The sequence below is a fragment of the Cebidichthys violaceus genome, unplaced genomic scaffold, assembly GCF_023349555.1.
Source record: "Cebidichthys violaceus isolate CVI_PGR_0920_01 unplaced genomic scaffold, fCebVio1.0.p SCAF_27, whole genome shotgun sequence".
Lineage (NCBI taxonomy): Eukaryota > Metazoa > Chordata > Actinopteri > Perciformes > Stichaeidae > Cebidichthys > Cebidichthys violaceus.
The window spans coordinates 369264-389056 of record NW_027176450.1 but is presented as its reverse complement, the minus strand read 5'-3'; the positions used below and the strand labels follow the sequence as shown (position 1 = coordinate 389056).

The window sequence follows — 19793 nt, the reverse complement described above, 5'->3', positions numbered from 1 at the left end:
GACCTATTTTCGACCGCCTGTCAGGGAGCTAACTCCGCTGATCTCAATAGCACCATTGTTGTTATGTTTTTTTCTCTGTCTTCGGTATAATCTGTTCATTTTTGTAAGTCATTTTAAACTTCTGACATATGTCTTTTTATTAGACATGGCCTCCCAGAATCGCTGTAAAGTGTTTTTGACATTACACATAACCATAGCACTGCAGATTTATATACTCACCCGTCAGTAGCAATAACCGAATTTTGGAGCTCATGCTTACCTCCTAAAACAATACCGTGCCTCAGTTATTAATGATGAGGTGTACCAATCATTCGTGGCGTTTCCAATTGCAAAGCCGAGACTTTCTAGCTTTCCGTCTCTGTTTCTAATGCACGAGTCAGTGAGTAGAAATACGAGGAGCGAAGAAATTCCAGATATGCAGGGATTCTTCTCCCCCGCCTCAGGTCGCTTTATGCATGAGGCAGCGCATTAGTTCACTATGATCACCTATCAGTGAGTGACAGCTCTGACTTGTTTGTATGCCTGGGATGTGTTTTTTATCTTTTAGAGGTGTTATTATTTGTTACTTTTTGCTCTGTACTCGAGCAGCGAGTTCAACGGAGCTTTGGCGTCTGAATAGTGAGGACGATCAAATTGCCTGCCCTCGCCTGTCAGGCCTGATCTCAGGATTTTTTACTTTGCTCATTATAAAGGTATTTCCATTTTATTAAGTTTTCCCTTTTTTCCACCCTTTGTCGCTCTGGGAAATTTGCATACCTCTATTCCTAGGGAGAAAAAAATAATGACAGCAATTTCTTTCCTTTTTCTCTCCCCCACTAGCCGTGTGAGTGCTTCGTTTAGTGGCACCTGCGAAAGCGACAGGCGCAGGGATGAGAAGTGAAAGAGAGCAGTTGATTAAATCATCATCAAGTCGCAGCACAGAAAGTCAATTCTGCTTGCCGTCTACAATGATATCCTTTTATCTTAAAGTAATGAGCTATGGCACTTTTGCATCGGGTAATACGATGAGTTCCATTAGCATGTTCCATTTGCTTCACAAGCAAGGGCAAGTCATTCCAGCCGGCTTCTATCTCAGCAATCAAAGCAATTGGCTGCACAGCTAGCGAACACGGAAAGGAGGGAGAGCGGGGAGAAAAAAAAAAAAGGTAACCCGAGAAAGAAAGGCTGGTAGAGTTTTTTCATGGATCACAACACAGTGGAAAAACTCAAATGATGTCCATTATTCGAACCCTCTCGCGTGCCTGTGTTACACTCTGTGTGTAGTGTACACAGGCAGAGAAGCAGCTAATGAGTGCTCTGTCGCATTACTCTTGTCACATTCTGAGAGGCCTGAATACATGGAAGCAGTTGAGATGGCTAATACTGCTCATCAGATCTTGTCTGCCGCCGCATTAGTCAGTCCTGTGCGGGAGAGAGAGAGAGAGAGAGCGACACACGGCCGACACGCCTGTTTATTCACAAGCTGGAATGCACACAGTGTGCAGCTTTTTGTATTACACAGACATTCACGTTTAATCACAATCTTGCATTACCCTTGTTTTTTCTTCCAGCTGACAATCTTTCGGGGCTGCTGGCTCTCTGCACACTGTATTAAAATGGGGGATGGTATGTTGTGGGCGGTGGAGAAGGAGAGCGAGAGAGAAATGGAGAGCGAGGGAAACGTCTGAGAAGTGTTTGCCCAGTGCGTTTATTGCCTCTGCATAATTTATGAGCTGCTGGAGCTGACCATCATGGCAGTGTGCCGCGGGCGGCCCCTGGGGCCGTGTGGGACAGGCCTGTAAATTGGATGCTATGCTCCTGCTGAGCTCGCAAGGCCCCTTCTTTTTTCACCGTCCAGCCTCAGAAACAGACCAGCCAGGAGCCCAGCCCACCTACCTTTGAGATCTGCAGGGCTCCAGATCAGCAAAAAACACGAGATGGAAACAACCAAAAAAAAGGGGGGGAGAGAAAGAAAAAACAGCAGGGCCTTCTGTCGCTCAATCCCTGGGCTGTCAATCATTTCACCCCCTTCCTTCCACTCCCTCCCTACTTTAATCGACACCCACCAACCCCTCCCTGCCCTCCCGGCCCCCCCGCCTACACACACACACACACACACACACACACACACACACACACTGTGCCAACCCCTGCCCATATTCCCCCCCAGTGCCTTCTTCATTACCGACTCCAGTGCTTCTCTGCACCTCAGCCATATGCACAACGTTGAGGGCCGCCAGTCACCCAGCATCACACTAATTAGTTGATAAAGAATTAAGCGGACCTTGAAATTGAAATTGGAAAAAAAAAATGAAATCCAACCACTTTGTCCTCCCTCCATGACAAAGTTTCCTTCCTCCTCTTGTCATTTCTCCATTCCCAGCCTCAAGCAGGAACACACATCACAGAATTATAATTCTAGTGGCGGATGGTGTTTGCAGATTCCAGCTCCGTCTGAATTTCACATAGGTTTCAATGTTAACAAGGGCACTGCTGCTCATGAGAAATTAGCTTTGTTTTCGCATGCTGGTGCTCGTGTCAGCTAATGAAGTGATCTGGTGATATTCAGACACTGAATATGTGAAAAGTTCGTCATTAAAGAGATGATAAGATATGCCATTTGCAAAGGTAAATTAGATTATGACACCCACACGTGTGGAAGTGGAATCAAGGGACAGTTATAAAACAAGAATGTAGGCATGTTATTCCTCATTTTCAGCTTTAACTTTCTCTTTCTTTTTTTGCAGTGCGACACCGAGAGCGACCAAGACGACAAGGTAAGCCTGCCATTCACTGTGATTTTTCAGACATCCTTTATTGGGCTTCAATAAGATTCAAATATTCGGCTTTCTTCAAGGCTGAGAATTTAATGTAATTAGAATGAAACATTGTGTTAATAACTATGAGAAAGCCTTAATTAGCTGCACATTAATTATAAATGGTTTAATGATGTGCAAAATCTAAATCAAACTGTTCTGGGTTTTTAGGATTTAGATGACATTTAAATGAGGGTGCAGACTTTCTTTTGCTTAAAGCCTAGCGCTTCCATATCAAAGTATTACGTACCGTGTGTCATATCTGTCTGTCCTCCTATCGGTCTCATCTTTCCACCTTTTTCAAGCTCTAGAGGTACATGAAGACAATCATTGCTTCCCACACCTCCTACCGTACAGGTTCATGGTTTTGTTGTCACACTTTTCTGGCAATTTTACAAAAAATGTAATTAATAAATGAAACACATTGGTCACCAGCAAACAAGTTCTACAGGTTTAAAGCTTAGGAAATGGATGCAGTGTTGTATCACAATACTTTGCGCAGCAATATTGTTTTGACACACTTACGTACAAATAAAACCATTTGGTAACAATTGCTAGTCTAATCAAGGGTGTTGTTTCTGGTGTGGTCATGGGTAAAGTCAGTGGGTTATGTAGACTAATGCAAACAGTTCAGTTTGTCAGAAGCATGATGCAGCATTTCTGACAGTGTTGGTCAGTTTGTCTGCTTGACTGGTAAAACCATTTTGCTGCAATACAAATGTGTGAAGTGAGATGAACCGAGTGAAAAGTTGACCGATGTTGACAAACTGGATGATTAGCAGTAAAACATCAATATATATCGCAATACATGTTATTGCAATGCTCTGCATCGCAAAACATTTAAAATCACACTTTTTCACCGTATTGTGACTTATTGTGTCATGAGGATATCGTGTCGTGTAAGTAAATTGTTAAAGTTTTCACTAGAAATGGTCATTTTAGTTTTGAGGAGCTGACTACGTTTTGTGGTAATGATGGAATTACGGAAAAGGCCACTAAATTCCAGAGGTTTCCTGCAGTCTTATTTTCATTATCAGCTGTCTCTGGAAGGTGTCAAGTTAAGCCTGGTTATTTTTTTTGCTACTCTAACAAGGCTAACATTTCTCATTCTATTGGCAAGATCAAATTCTCAAACTGGATAGCAAAGTAAATTTAGTAGATCTATAAAACATGTCATACTGTTTATAACGGAGGTGTATGAGTGCATTTTTAGGTAAAATAAATAATAAAAACCGGGGAGGAGGGTAATATTCAGAGAAACAAGAAAAAATATCTGCCGTATGAATTTTGTTGCTCCTAAAGTAGAGTTGTTATGGTAACATACATATACAGGTTTTTATACAGGTTTTCTTTTATGTTTTTTATTAACATAATGCTGACATTGGTATGCATTGTACTGTATTCTCATGTTAAACCTGTTGTACGTTTTACTTTGGCTTATCAGATAAACATTGCTGTTTCTGATGTGCTCCCTGCTGTATGTTCTTTCATGAACATATATAAATAGTAATATTTTAGAAGTTATAGGACAGTAGAGACATCCACTTCTACCTTTGACTACACAAGGATGTGTTTCTTTATTTCTGCACAGCTAACACTAAAAACCAGCTGTTGAGAAGACACTGTCACGGTGTCGGTGTGATGGGGAAACAACACAGAAAATGCTCAAAACATAACTGCTTGTGTTGAGCCACAGATTATGGTGAATTATGTCTGTAGAGTTTCCTGGGGAGAGGTTCCTGCGATGCGGCCTGGATACATTGAAGCACTGTTGTTTCTTAACAAAAGAAACAACAAAACATACAAAAGTAATTCAAGTTTCTTTTTTCTTGTAAATTTGCCACTTTGACCTTGGCTATTCAGATTTTTTTTTTCTGAATATGACCTCCCTCCCCCAGCTCTGTAAATTGCAGCATCTTACCTATTATGGCCTTAATCCGCCATTGTAGTACCTACATCGTTTGTTTTAAAAAGTACAGCTGTACCTTTGTTAAACTGCCACATTTGGTGAAAGCAAAAATGATGCATTATAATATCCAAGTGCTTCAACTGTAAGTATCTGTAAGATCGTTTTTAGTATTCTGTGCGGTTCCATTTATAATATCCAGGTATATACAGTTTGTGCGTAACTCATAGATTGTAAGAGCAGCCATATCATCCAATGACTTCTAACCAGAGATCTAGATCCACTCTAATGATTTAGTAATGCCATTTGCTTGTGGTGTTTAGACTGTGCAGCAAATTGAGTCATTACTCAGTGTTGTCGATTTAAATTGCTCCTGTCTCGGTGGCAATTCCTTTTTGTTTCAGGAAGAGAGGGAGAGCATGGTAAGCTGTTATCCGGCCCCCAGTGACTGTATTAATTCACCCTGGCTCACGTTACGCTCCTGATGAACAGCTCCGACTACACCTTCCTGTCATTGATTAATTGTGTGTTAAAGTAACAGAGGAGTGAATTAGTAAATAGGGGACCCCTATGACAGGGGCTGACTCATGTGTTCCTCCTCAATGTGAGGGAGTAATTGGAGCTCGACACTTTCACCCCCCCCCCCCCCCCCCCCCCCCCCCCTCCTCCTCAGTCCACGTCACCTCCGCCACTATCTGAACTTGCCAGGCACACTACGACCACCGCCACCCGTTGTCATTTGCATTCTGCGGGGGCGACGCGGTCTCCTTTACAACGCGACAGCGGAGAAGGACGCGGGAGAGCAGAGTCGTTTTAATGGGTCAAATGTATTCAGATGAGGACAAACGTGGCTTATTTGGTTCCCCCTTCAAAAGCAGGGAAATGGAAAAAGTGTTCCCAGGAGAAATCATGTTCTGCTCGGTGTAGAAGGCCTCTGCCGTGTCGGCTGGAGCTGCCAGACTCTGATAAGAGACAGCTATTCGCATATCAGGGTATGTGTGCGCACAGTCCTGCCGGTGTGTTTGTGTGCGAGCGTGTTGGAAACTGTCAGAGCATTTGCTCATTATAAAGTGACCTGTAGGACGGGCCCTCGCCAACATGACAGGATAATGGCATAGTGGGAGACAGGTAGTAGGCAGGCTCACTGCAGCCGCTCGTCACACAACACAGGTATTATTAGCTCTGTATGCGTTATCATTAGCATCTCTGCTACGGCCCCCATTACCACCGGTCTTCATTTCCCTCTGCCAGTATCAAGTGGTCCAATCAGAGCTCAGATGATGACAAGGGAAAAGTGAATGCTTCTGATTTAAAGGTAAACACTGTGTCTGAATGTGACATGAATACTTTAGTATGCGTCGTTTGATATTTGATAATGTGATCGATTGGTGGTCCTTATTACAGTTATTACTGCAGTCATTTAAATCTACAGGTCATATCATTCTTATTGTGCTGCTAAGTGTGAAATCGGAGGAATTGCCTTCTTTTCATCCTTTACTGGGCCACTTAGGAGTCAGGCAAAAAGGCCTGCTGAGGGGCCAAAAACCTCTCCAAGCTTTTGCTGGCGCGGATGTCCGCGTGCGTCTGTCGCTGTCGTGCGGCTTGGCCCATTTTCCACTCCTGAAACCTGGACCATCATCAAAATGTGCTCTACACTCTCACCCTTTTGTTGGATCCAAGCAGGATCAGGTGGTCATTTTCATTAGGTCCAGGCGGGGCTGGCCTGTTCATTTGGAGCAGCTTGTTCCCAGTTACGATGCTCCGCTTTGCTGGCAGGAAGGCACACTAAAAAATGAGTTCCGCAGCCTCAGGTGTCCTCCATGTGCATCCACCAAAGCCCCAATAACATCGCCTGGTTTCATGGTGTAGTTAACACCAACAGTTTTCCCACCATCTGAGGCCTTTTAGAGGGGAGGCTGTGAAACATCCCATAGCCTCAACATATGTACGATCCAGAGGAAGAACCTCTCTAAATCCTTTGAGGGAAAGTATGTACACTATCAGAAAAAATCTTTATGAACATAAGTGCCTCTCTAATTTGAAAATGTATGCACTGAAACATTCACTCAGCATTAATCATTTCTGATTACAATCTTAACAGCGGCAAATATCTGCACCTCATCTCAGCAGTCTTTGTAATATTGTCAAGAGCGCTCAGGTTCCCGCTCTGTCTGGACTTGCTAATGCTTAAGTGATTTTTATGCTAGTAAGTGGCACCTTGAAAGTGCCAATCAAACAGCTCAGTATGAATATCTGCTAGTGCTCAAGTGCTTTCTCCAGCTTAACTGTTCATCGTCGTGTTACTTTTGTGAAGACAATGACTCTGTGTTGTAATCTTTAGGACTTTATCACGCTGTCGCTTTTTTTATTTCTCTTTCCCATGCCTCTGGGCTTTTTTTATAGCGACCACACCTTTCCTAAGTGTTATTTACTCGCTCTATCAGCAGCCCTGCGCTGTAAATGCCATTTTGAAAACGTTTTGCGTCTTATTAATGGCCATGCAACAGAGTGCTGTAATTTGCTGTGCTTTCCTCTTATTGGAGGCGAGGGATCTAAATGGGTGCTTTAGAGCAGCCGAGAGAACCTGTTTGTCCTTGACATAAAATAAAGATCTGAACTGGTAATATATTTGCTGTTTCTCTTCCTTTATTGTGTTGCTGTGTTTGCCCTCAGGCAATTACAGCAGAAGAGTCGAGTTTCTCAATCACTCGGCAGCGCTGTACATAAAACCATTTTACACCCCCCCCCCCCAAAAAAACCCTCCCTCTTTCCACCGCAGTGGGAAGGATGAGTAATAAAAAGGAGAGAGCAACTTGTCAGCGTTAAAAGATTATGTGTTTTGCCCCCTCCAAAGGAAGAGAGTAGTGTTTACAGGCTTGAGTGGGTGCTCGCTAGGCCGAGGCTGAGGCTGATTGCACTAGAGTACCCTGTCAGCCAGTGATTTGTCATGTACTTTATCATCCTTGTCACTCTGCAGAGCGTTGTCATAGGTAGCGGTCCCGCTTGCCCCCTCCCCCTGCTGTGCTTTGTACCCAGTCAGTGTAGGAAATTTGTATTTACTTTGGGGGAGTGTAATTTGTTCCTCATGGATAATATGACCCTTAGCGGAGCTGGATCACGGGTTAGTTGAAGTGATATTTTCCGGTAATGGTAGTCGTACATCATGGCTGTCAGGCCGGGTTAGGAGGCGAGCACATTACAGCTCCATTTTAGCACTGCAGGCATCTGGGATTATTTTCCATAACCAAGTATGACATGACCGCTCTGCGGAGTGCATTAAATTTTTACTAGCATTTTTCCCTCCCCCCCGCCCACTTCTGTGGCTTTTCCCCCGGTCTGGGTCTCGGGGCTGCCACAGTGATGGATACCCCCGTAATCCCAGTAGCCCTGGCCAAGGTTAGCGGGTGTCACAGACCTACAACGCTCCCCTCCATCCAATAACCGGCAAATCCCTGCTCCCTCTGTGGCGCATGCACACAGGCCCACGGTTCAGCACTTCAGCCAACCCCCGAGCCTCCACTCGCCTCCACACACGCACTCAAACAGAGATGCAAATAAAAGAAAGAAGGATATTCCGCTTTGAGGAGTCATTTAACAAGTACCCATGCTTGCGAGAAGCGAAAGAAATGATTACACCTCCAGGTTTTTGATGCTTCAAGCAGTTATCACCAAAGAAGGACAGATAGACGAACGTGTGGACACTGAATGCGTTAAATCAGGCCACCTTCAGCACCATGAATAAAGATCACCCCACCCATGGCAGTGCTTGTGATGGCAGACAGCGTGGCGCTCCACAGCTGTTGATTGCCTTCCTTTTTCTTTTCTGTTCTTTCCTACCCTTCTCTCTTCTCCCCCTTTCTGATTCCTCTCTCCTTGGCAGCAAGGTCAGCAGTGTAAATGTCACCTCTTGCCATTGACAAATGGCCGCCTCCCTGTCCGATAATCAGCAGGGTCTCAGAGGTGGACGAGCAGGCGGAGCTCATTAGGGTGCCACAGATGAGAAATTAATGTGGAGATTCCAGGCCTGGCAGAGAGCCACTCTGATGGGCCCCGGGTGGGGGAGGTGGGGAGGGGAGGGAAGGGGGTGTAGGTGGGGTTGGGTGGGTGGATGGATGGACCCTGTCTGATGGATGGCCGGGTCAGCAGGCAGCAACACTCCCTAGACAGTCCCACACATACACCAACATACACACACCCACGCTTGTCCTCCCCCTGCAACCTCCTCTTCTCCTTCCCCACCTTCCAACCTCCCTTGTAGTGCAACTCATCCCCCCCACCCCCACCCACCCAGCAGTACAGTAATGACACCGTGGCGCGCAACGCCACAAGAGAGAAGGTCAGAGGAGAGTCATTTCACCCTTTGACTGACACACTGGTAATTAAATGGAAGCGGCCTAATTGACACAAATTTCATGTTCCTTTTTGTCCTTCTGAAATGAGATGGTGACTAAAGGGGAAGATGTCAGTCTGTCTTTGCACTTCACAGGTCATTGATATGTTTGTGATACTCCCCTGCCCTGCAGATTGTTTTGTCTTAATCTACACTTGGTTCACCATTGATTTAAGAGTGACAAATCTTCAAGCACACAAAAAATCAGCCAATGCATTCGGCCTTTTTGCTCAGTGCACATTGACTGTAATCAAACGTTATTGGTCAATACTTCTCGGACTACTAACGGAAACCGGAACACTTCGGATTACAAAATCTAGTCCCGGTGCCTACAGCTTTTACATATGAATGCAGATTAACTATTACATCCACTGTGACCCAGCTGCAGTAGCTAGCTCCATCTTGCAACCCCTCATTGTCCCAGCAAATTATTCCTCATTCTGTCACAACACATCTCCACTTGCTAACACTTACAGTCTCAAAATGTGGACAGTAATAAACATGTCATTAATATTGGGTTTTTACCATGTGTTTTCTGTATAAACCCTTAAAGTTTATTTCGTGGGAACCCTTAAAGCTACATGTTTTAACAGCAACTACTACAACCGATCGGCAGCAGCACAATTTCCCAAGATAGGGCAGTGTTGGCAATGCACATTTTCACCATCAGCCAATCACCTCATTTGACGGGGAAACCTTCCAAAGTCATTGTTTATACCATTGCTTATAATTGGCATTCAATCTGCATGCAGGAGCGGTTTAAGTCTGTCAAGGTGTCCACAGTTTAACATATTTGTTGAATGGTCAAAAGAAGCCAAGTTATTAAAGTTTTGGTCGAAGCATTTGGACCAATGCTGATTACATTGACACAGCAGTGTCGTGATGATTGTTAGTGAAGGTGCAGATACTCAAATGCACCTTTATTCAAAAGCATGTGGAATGCAATCAAAACCTGTTTTTCATCCACAAAAAGCACCGTTATGGCTTTTTAGATTGCCTTCTGATTCTTTCTGAAAGCTTTCCGCACGGCAGTTTTTATGTTGAGACACAGAATTGTGGAAGGTTCACTCTTACCTTGAGACGTGATATTATACAAGCCCTAATGTGTTCCACTTGCCTCTAGAGTGCTCAACCTCGCCATTCATTTATGGACAACAATAAAAGCTAATAATGCACACGTTTGAATAGGACAAGGTTGCCAAGTCCTTGAAATTGAATGGGGAAAAAAAACAGTCGCAGCCGTGAATCATGTTTCAAAGGCAATGATTCAATTCCCAGTGCAAGCTGAGAACACAGGGAATGGAAAATAATTCAATCAGCAACAAAAAACATAAATATGCTGTTTGACTGAGATGCCCACTCCTTTGGAAAAAAAAAATCCATTTCCATCTTTCCTGACCTGGAAAAGAAAAATGTCTCAGGCAAATTGTGTAGATATATCAAAGGCTTTATGAGATTGGCCACATACAGCGAGGCTTTTGAATGGAAACAAAACCACAGTTAAAGAAATGTTACGTCCTGTATATATCAAAGTAAGAGTAGAATGTGGCAGATATGTTCCACTGTTGAAGTTGAGCACACATGATATAAGAGTTAGGCTTCTTTATCAATAGGATGTAGAAGGCATGGCATATTTTTCCTAGTAACTGATTGAGCTATTTTCATAGCCATCTGTTAAGCACATTATTAGCTCTCCCCATATTTCTAATAATGTCACTAATGTTGTTTTAGCAGCACTGCTAAAATCATCCTGAGCCCGAAGCCAAAATTAACACCCATGCTGCCAAACAAGTTGAGTCAAACTAAATTACATGAATTTTTATTTTAATACAATTGACGTTCGCATTAATGAACTTACTCCATTTGGTGCCGTTTGTCAGGTGCAGTGACAGAAACAAGCGGAGGGCTGCTGTGACGTGGTGTGTACGTAGAACCCTCTGGGTCATGTTAGGCCGGTGGATTTGTGGCCGATCAAGAGTGAGCAGCGCCCCGGCTCCTCGGGTGTCTGTCCTCATCTCTATTTATGAGGCGGTGTTGCCTGTTACCGGTCTTTAATAATGCATGGAGTAAGACCTTGGGTTCAAACCAGTGTCTCTGGAAACAGGCTGCTTATGAAAAAAAAAAAAAATTGGTTGTTGTTATGCAGAAAGCCCTTCGTCTCACGCGCTCTGTCTTCATCCCCTCACTGTCTCTCTAACTGCCCTCTCTCCCTGCTGAGAGTGAGTTCTTCGACATGCCAAGGTTAAACTTTCTCGCTGCATTCGGCGGATATCTGTCAAGGCCCGGCTCACCTGCACAACCCCCCCCCAGCAACTGGGCCAGTGACTCTCACACCAACCGTCTGCCCCCTCGTTGCCCTTTTGTCAAGCCAATGATTTCTGCAGCAAACTCGCTTCAGAATTGACTGGCTCCTGGCTTTGTGTCTCTCCCCTCTCCACAGTAACCTCAGCTCACCCACAGAAAATGGCTTTAATCCCTGCAGCCATGGCAGTATTTCTCTATCTGCGATTTGTCAAATGGCAGAAGCAAACCCAGTGCACTCAACACAAAGACGGTAAATGATATCAAATTAACAATTTTGCAGACTGTAATGCAGTCTATGGCAGAGATAACGTAGTGAACATTTGATCAGACTATGATCTCTCCATCAAAAGAGCCTGTGGCATAGCTTTAGCTTTTATGCACAGGCTCTTTGGTTCTCACGTTTTTGTACTTCTACCTCCTACTTGATAAGTCAGTAATCAATCAGTAAGTCATTAGTGTCCTTTTAGGCTTACAGTTTTCAGTTGTGTATGAGTTACTTCCAGGGAATTATCTGTAAGTGCAACAATTCCAACTTGTGAAGATAATGTAAAAACTGACTTTGTGAATTAAATCAATTTTGGATTGACTAAAATAGTCTTCCAAGGATCGTTTGACTAGCAACATTTGTAGTCAGGGACAGAAGATAAATTATTGTGCACCACAGAAATGTATAATAACTGCTGTGGAGGACCATATCCCGAATCCCCTGCTGTGCAAACCACCAGAGACAGTGAGTCACTACAGAAGAGGTTCCTAAATGAGGGAAATGGAGAACAGGCTTGTCAGAATGACAACGCTGTCCCAGCATGCATGGCGGCAGCCACAAACAATCCTAATGACATCAGGGGCTCTGAGGAGGGGCTGTACGCTGTCGGCTCCTGGGCTCAGGCCGCCCCCCGCCCCCGACACACACACGTCCTTCCTTTACAACCACCACCACCATCACCACCACACTGCTTGTTAGAGACAGTGTAATTAGGTGGCTGAGCTTGTTGCAAGTAGCCCAGGTCACAGAGGCATGTCCAACCCTTGTCCTGATTGCTCCTTGGGGAATTATTGACAAAACACAAGGAGCATTGCATGTTGGGCTCTAATTATGTGTACAAGACATAGACAGCCCCGGGGAAATTAAATGAAATTCCCCAGCTCGATGGGTCCTCCACACTCATGGGATCCATTCTGTTTCTTATTAAGCTCAGCCATTGTCTGGCTTTATGAGGCTGCTGTGTGCAGCTAGGCACCAGCTAAATGCTTTTAAGTGTCTCTCTTGTCACAGTGGCAATACATCAATGACTCATGGTGGAAAATTGCCTGACAATTGCAATCTACACTGAAAAAAGTGAAAGCAGTAAAGCAGCAGATATATATTTAACCAATGCTCACTAATATTGTAAACAGAGGGTGTGGAATGGAACACCTGCATGGTGTTTCAACGTGTAATCAGTTTGTTGTCGCTGCAGCTTTGGCCTGGACACATCCAAACACCTCTGCTCTAATTCCCCTGGCCCAGATACTGGACAGGAATTGATAGTCTCCTGCTTGTGCAAATGAAGTGATAAGGGGTCTCACCCAGATTACACAAGGCCTAAGTGGCGCTGAGAAAGCTTATGGAGATGAATGAATTCATGAGGCCGCCTGACAGATTCTTAAGAAGCAATGTAATAAGGGATAAATCAAACGGCTAACATTTTGCCTCTGAATGATTTCAAATTAAAGCAGAGGGAGATGGCAGACCTCCCGGGAGCGGGTGAACTTAAGTATAGAACTGTGGCTGACCCTTATGTATATTTCTCTATCATTAGAACGCCCTAATGGCTAATGTACAAAAAGGCTGCATAAGCAGCAGTAAATACTCCATTCCTTTTGATTCTGCACAGTGGGGTGTTAGCTGTCTTTGAATTTCAGGACTGTGGGAGCAGGACCAATCCTAGAGGTCTGCCTAGATCATTCCTACAACCATTAATAATTGAGCATATTATGTTGTTAGATGGTGGATCATCCAGGACTTAGAATTAAAGGTTCCAAAAGGGTTCTTCCTGAAGGGCTGAGATTCCCAGACCCATGTACCTCTTAGGAGCAAATCTTGAAAGCAAAGATTGTTATAATAACACATCGACATATTTTGACACAAATTACTTGCTGAACAGGTCTTACTATATGATAGTATTGCAAATATACTTTATGTTGTCATTTAGTTGATGGTTTAGCATATATGTAACCAAGTGGAACTGACGGGGAGAAACGATTGGGTCCGCCTGACCGGTTATGGGGTGCATGGGCCCTGATTGGGTAAAAAGATTTACCCATTTACTTATACAATGTGCGTTTCTCTTGTTGTGTGATGTCAGACAACTTGGTGAAGTCGGGGTAGATGAACTTGCATGCAAGTAGGAGCCCCGACTTTGAGTGGTGTTGCGTTGTACTTTTTCTAGTAGGAGGCCGGAAGTTTTATCAGGAACCAAAAAGGCTTCTCCTATGGGGACAAGGCGAAGAACCCTATATGGTTCTAGTTAGCATCATTATGTCTAACAATGTAGCTGTACCTCACTCTTATATAGAAAAGGATTGTGTCATAGCTACTACACCACGTAAGCTGGTTAGGAGAAAAAGCATTACAAGAACAAAGTGAATATCATACAGGCACATGTAAAGGCTACCAATAGCATGTGCTGAGCATCATTATATGGCTCTATACATGGCTCCAGCAAGCAGCACACAATTAGGTCAGATCTTCCTCAGCAGTCCTCTGGAGACCAATGTTGCCCATTGTGATTATCTTTCATTGATTGCTCATATGAAAGTTTGTAAAAGCGTCAAACACGGGCCTTTATGAAACCGGAATCCTACATGAAAATGTCAGGTCCCCTCATTGACATGACCCACATCACAGCAACACATAGCTCTCTGGTCAATTAAGCATGGGGCAGAGCGAGCGTTGTGTCGGCCCCTTCCAACCAGTCCCACATGCCCCGTGGCTATGCAGACAGCCAGCTCACTAGTACAGTGAGCACACGCGCTCTGAAAAATGTTACCAAGACCGGCAACCGGAGAATAATTGGCAGAAGATGCAGATGTGCTGGCTGCCATGCTCCGAGGCCAGACAAAAGAATATGATGCGTTTCGAATGGCAAGTGGAGGTGAGTCATTCTGACACTGCTGGCATTAATGATGTTTCTGCTCGGCACAGCTACACAACCAGGAGGAGAGGGAGACGGAAAGAATGTGAGCATGCAAACCAATGTGAGGGGGGCGTTTGGTGTTAGCCGCCATGCGTCGGCTTCAGTTGCATTACAGTTTTTAGCATCTGCAGTCGCAGCTCGGACGACAATTTTGTGATGTTAATCAGTACCAGGCATCACCCATCGCCAGTCCATGTCTATCCTCCCTTTGCTATATCTGCCTCCTCATCATCAAACGTAGAAACGTGCCATGACAAGCACACGCATGCCATGCACACAGTTTTAAATAACAAAGCAAAAGACATGTGCCCTTTGGGTAGTGAGATAGCTCATTACCTATGAGCGACCTTCCATCTGCACTCATGGCTGCTCTGGGAGCCATTATGATTATGATGGAAATCTCACAAGCCATTACTGCGAGACAGCACAGGGCTCACTGCAGACACACTAATGGACTCATTTGTAATTGGGAGAGAGGGAAATGACTCTGTGAGCTAGCAGTGGCTTTGTTTGATGGAGTATGGAGGAGCGCATACTCGTTTTGACAAATGAAACAGGGTTAGTTGTCTATGTGAGCTTAACCGCTGTGCTTCCTTGATCACAACACGCACGCACACACACACACGCACACACACACACACACACACACACACACACACACACACACGCACACGCATACAAACACCCTGCTCTCTTTTTGTGACCAGCAGTGACCTAACTCATACGAGCCTGCTCATATTCTCTTTTGTTGGGGAGGGGCTGGGCTTCAGGGTTTGACCATCAATCTTTGAGACCCACAGGACGTGCAGGAAGAGTTATTAAAGGATACATTTCTTAGAGGTGATAATAGTGCTGGAATTGACTGGTTGGGGTTGGATGGGTCACCTCCTAAATCTTGGTATTAATAGTGAAACTCTTGCTGATCGCTGAGCAAGTTATTCAGCCATAGGGGGCACATGTGAAGGTCTTGGAAACTTTTTAGTGCTGTTTTGTTGGTTGTGCTTTTTTCCGGTCATTCATCTGCGACTATACATGAAATCCATGTTGATCCACGAAGACTGTTTACAGAGACACTGTCGTCCCACATAACTTATCTCTTTTCCTCAGTTTATTTCAACAACATCTGGGAAGTTAACTGCTGAGGTTTATTTGCTATTTCTCATTATTTTAATTAACTGCGATTTCCTCGTTTTCTATTTGCATTGTCTCCACAGCGTTGCTCGACACGTTGATTATGATTTGCTGGTTGTGCCCCAGTTCCAGGAGGATTAGAAAAAAACTGTGCCATTGTGATAAAACATTAGTTTGGCATGTGTTTGCAACAATAACAGTAAATGTTTAATAAATGAGAAAAATGTCTCTCTTTTAACATTGGTGCTGGACTGGTAATACAGAGTATGGAAATAATGATTTTAGAAAAAGGGAAATGACCACACAAATCATAAACTAATGTCTTGCATTATTTCACTGCATGTATAGGGAATGGACACAATAACAAGAACACCTATGCATAATACTGTAATCCATTAGAGAAGTCTGGAAATACTATGTTTAGTTTTTGTAAATAGGCAGGAGATTAGACAGAATATTAAAAGATAATGCAATCCAAATGACATTCTACCCAACCCAAAGTGATTTAATAAAAGACAAGAAGCACATGGCTGACTCAGCATGTTTTGACATTAGGCAGACTTTGTTTCTACAGAGACATCAACTGTTTGACAATGTTATTTTGTTAAACACCTCAGTTCGAAAAGGGAACAGGTGAGCTACTGCATAATGCATCCAATTGTGCCTGGCAGTTTCTCTGTGTTGTTAGTCCACACCCTACTTATTAAACCAACAGGACATTTAACTGCATGTTTATACAAGGAAGCTCCCTCAGCACGAGCCTGACGGGCGAATCAGACTGGGAGATGGGGAGGAGGTTGTCGGGGGTGGGGGGATAATAAGATTGCCCTGACCTGGGTGATTTATAGATTCATTTGTGTGCTTGTTTAGGAACCAGATCTGCATTATTCATGTCCACTGAGGACATTAGCTGGTTAACCCCTGCTCAGGTTAGGCCACATTATTTTAATGGCCATCACGAGGGCAAGCCTCTCAGCCCCATTGTCAGAGTGAGGGAGGGAGAGGAGGAGGGAGAAAGAGGGGAGAGCAAAGCTCATTTATTCCAACCAAAGAGCTATCAGGTGGGGCCAGGGCATTATTATTCAATTACGTCTGTTAACGGTAAACAATGCACAGCTCTTTAATGCTCAAAAGAGAAGGATAATTGGTAACCAAATGCCCGGCGACTTTTGACTGCCACACGTTCCATAATTTATGTTGCGCGACACCTGTTATGCACATGGTGCGACAAAAGCGTCCCCATGTTTTTCTGCGCATGTAATCACTATTCATGTCTGTAATGATGATGCCTTGTAGCCATAAAAGAGACTGCACCAGCTTTGACACGAGGCCATCTCGGCATCATCTCGGTAGATTGATGTGACGGTTATTAGTGACACGCCAGTCTCCGCACATGAAGCTGCCACAGGGGAAAAAAGCTTTAACAGCACAGCATCGGTTTAATTCGTTTAGCGTGCTGGCTTTGAACGCGTGGACGTTTCGTAACACGGGCCTCCTCGCCTGCAGTCAATGAGCTGTGGCTGTTAAGGCCCGCTGCCGACGACATGCTTGACTTCGTTCGCAGAGCCCTGAAGCCCCGCCCCCACGCTGCTGCACAGAGTGCTAATGCTTGTTTATTCAAAGTTTATTAATATTGAACGTTTTGCACGTCCAAATTGCTCCGACTTTGACATGGCACTCCATTGGGTCCCCAGAAATACACCTGCAGAGTGTGACGTAGATCAGATGAATGGTTGTCGAGATATGAGAAGGACAGACAGACAGACAGACAGATTCCTTGCATTATAGTTAGATGTCAGCAATCAGAATGTAGTTACCTTATCGTACTTAAAGATGCTCTATCTACCATTTAACCACTGTAATATTTAAATACTGCTGTAAGAGACATGTGGTTGCCTATGCTGTGATATTTGTTAAATATCCCTCTACTCTGTATCATAGGATCACTTTACTGTAACAAATGATGCACACACACACACACACACACACACACACATATGCGCACACCCAACGCACCCCAGTTTAAGGAAGATATGATAGTTTTCCCTCCACCTTCCCGGTGAGGATGATCCACCTCTTTCTGAGCTTCTTTTCTCTCCTCTCTGGGGAGAATGCCATCATGCATAAAGAAAGACACGGGGAGAGGCAACAGCATATGTCTAATGCGGTGGATGCGGCGCTGACAGGCTGGGCTTATCGTCTCTGCAGCTCTTCACTACAAGCGTGATTACCGCTGACAGCTCCAACTGCTGATAAAAGCGGGAACATTAAAGAAAACAGAAGAGCCGCGAAGTCGACGCACCAGTGTTTCTTCTCATCAGGCCTCCATCCGCCACTCCCCCCTTTCCCAAGCACCACCTCCAGTAGCTCCCTCTATTCCTCGCCTCACCAGTACTCCACGCCACGGTGTCAGAGCTGTCGAGAGCGGGAAGTGACATCACAAGTCTTTGCCAGCAGTCTCGAGGCTCATCATGTCAGCGGCAGCCTGTCTTGTGTCAGGCTTCCCCCAGGCAAGCTGTGATCCAGCCCTCGTCTCTGCACATCAAGACTTCTCGCCGAGGAGGGTAGGGAAGAAGGGAGAGAAAAAATTAACAGAATGTTTTTCCATCTTGTTAACTGACAGCATCGTTTGTTAGAGCGCTGTCTCAGCAAGCGGAGTACGTGGAAGGCTTTCAGATTGACAGCGGGAAGAATTGGCAAGTGAAAGCATGGTGAATTATTGAGCCTGGATGAGGTGTCAGCTACCGCGTCGCTTTGCGTGGGTTTCCAGAAAAGCGTTTGAGGTGTGATAGGAGATCAAGTGTGAAAAAAAAAAAAAAAGTGCATGATTAAAAAGCTGTGAAGATCACGGGGCATCGCCTTCTTGGGCTGGACAGAATATTTGTGTTTGTATGTCTGTATATGTGTGCATACTGTACATAATTACTTTGAACATCCAAGTTGAAGAAAATGGAACAAAAGCTGTGGCTCGTTTCCTCCAGAACTACTTTCTAGTCTGCCAGAGTGAGACACTGCTTCACGAGTCATGGAAAATCTGCTCCATCTCCTGGGTAAATCTCCCATCTCCCAGATCTGGCCCTCTGTCAGCTCATTTGGACGGAGAGCGGGGCTGCCTCGGCAAAGAATGCTTTTGATTCTCTTTTCATTTATTTGAACTGATCTGCTGTGATTAAGAGCTCCGTGTCTCATCATTCTCTTTTGGAGAGGAGCGGGGCATTGCCTTTTGCCAAAATATTTGAATGATTAGGGCCCAAGCACGGGCCATGCCAAAGCAACGGCAAGCATTCACTCTGCTTATTAGATTCACTTAAATGCTGTTGTAAATCATCGCTGCCAGTGCCGGCTGCCAGGCCCAGGCTCTAGTTCGAGAAGCTTCCGCTGCCAATGCCAGAGCACAGTGTAGAGCCACTAGAGGCAGCTGTGGCTGGCGGTCTGTGCTGCTGTTTGTTTTACCTCGGCCTCTTTATACAGCAAAATGTTTGTTTGACCAGTTTTGGATTCATTTCCCAGATGAAAATGCAATTAATCAATGGGTGAGTTTGAGAAAGCCGATCCCGCTGCATAAAGGTTGAAAACCACCAGACAGCAGCTGGAGATGATTTCTGTCTCCGAGCTGTAATTTCTTAAGACGTGAGTAACGATGACTTCAACTTAAAGGCACGGAAACATTTATTAATACCAGGACGGCGCTGTTTAGCCAATCCTGATCTGTTTTTTAAGAAACAATTGAAGTGTTCAATGTGAATGGGCCAGATCGTCGCCTGCGTGATTGCGGCCCTGAATCAGCATGATTAGCACTAGAGTTAAACCTGTGTGTCATTGTATTGTTCTGTTCAATTCAAGATTGCGGAATGAGAGAAAAGAGGAAAAAAAACGGCCGCTTGCTGAGCACTCAAAGAAAAATACTGGCTTCGGTCTTTCAAAATACCTCTGGAAGCTCAATCAGGCCTTCAATTCTGGCACATTGTCAAGAAGCAAATGCAACAAATCAGAACATATTGTTCCTCAGGGGGCGTAATAAGAGCCTTTCAACCATGAGCTCCACTGCTCTCCTCATGCCCTCTTGGTGACAAAGTGACTCCATGGCT

General features: G+C 44.6%; 1 protein-coding gene across 5 annotated transcripts in view; it reads left to right on the top strand.

Moving 5' to 3' along the window:
• auts2a (activator of transcription and developmental regulator AUTS2 a) overlaps positions 1 to 19793 on the top strand; it is a 309983-nt gene that overhangs the window by 200867 nt on the left and 89323 nt on the right. For 4 of the 5 annotated variants that reach the window (XM_068721154.1, XM_068721152.1, XM_068721151.1 and 1 more), the window contains one exon: positions 2727 to 2756. In XM_068721154.1, the coding sequence (XP_068577255.1) occupies positions 2727 to 2756 (30 nt within the window). Of the gene's footprint in view, positions 1 to 2536; positions 2608 to 2726; positions 2757 to 19793 lie in introns of those variants that run through there. The other variant, XM_068721156.1, reaches the window with a different exon arrangement.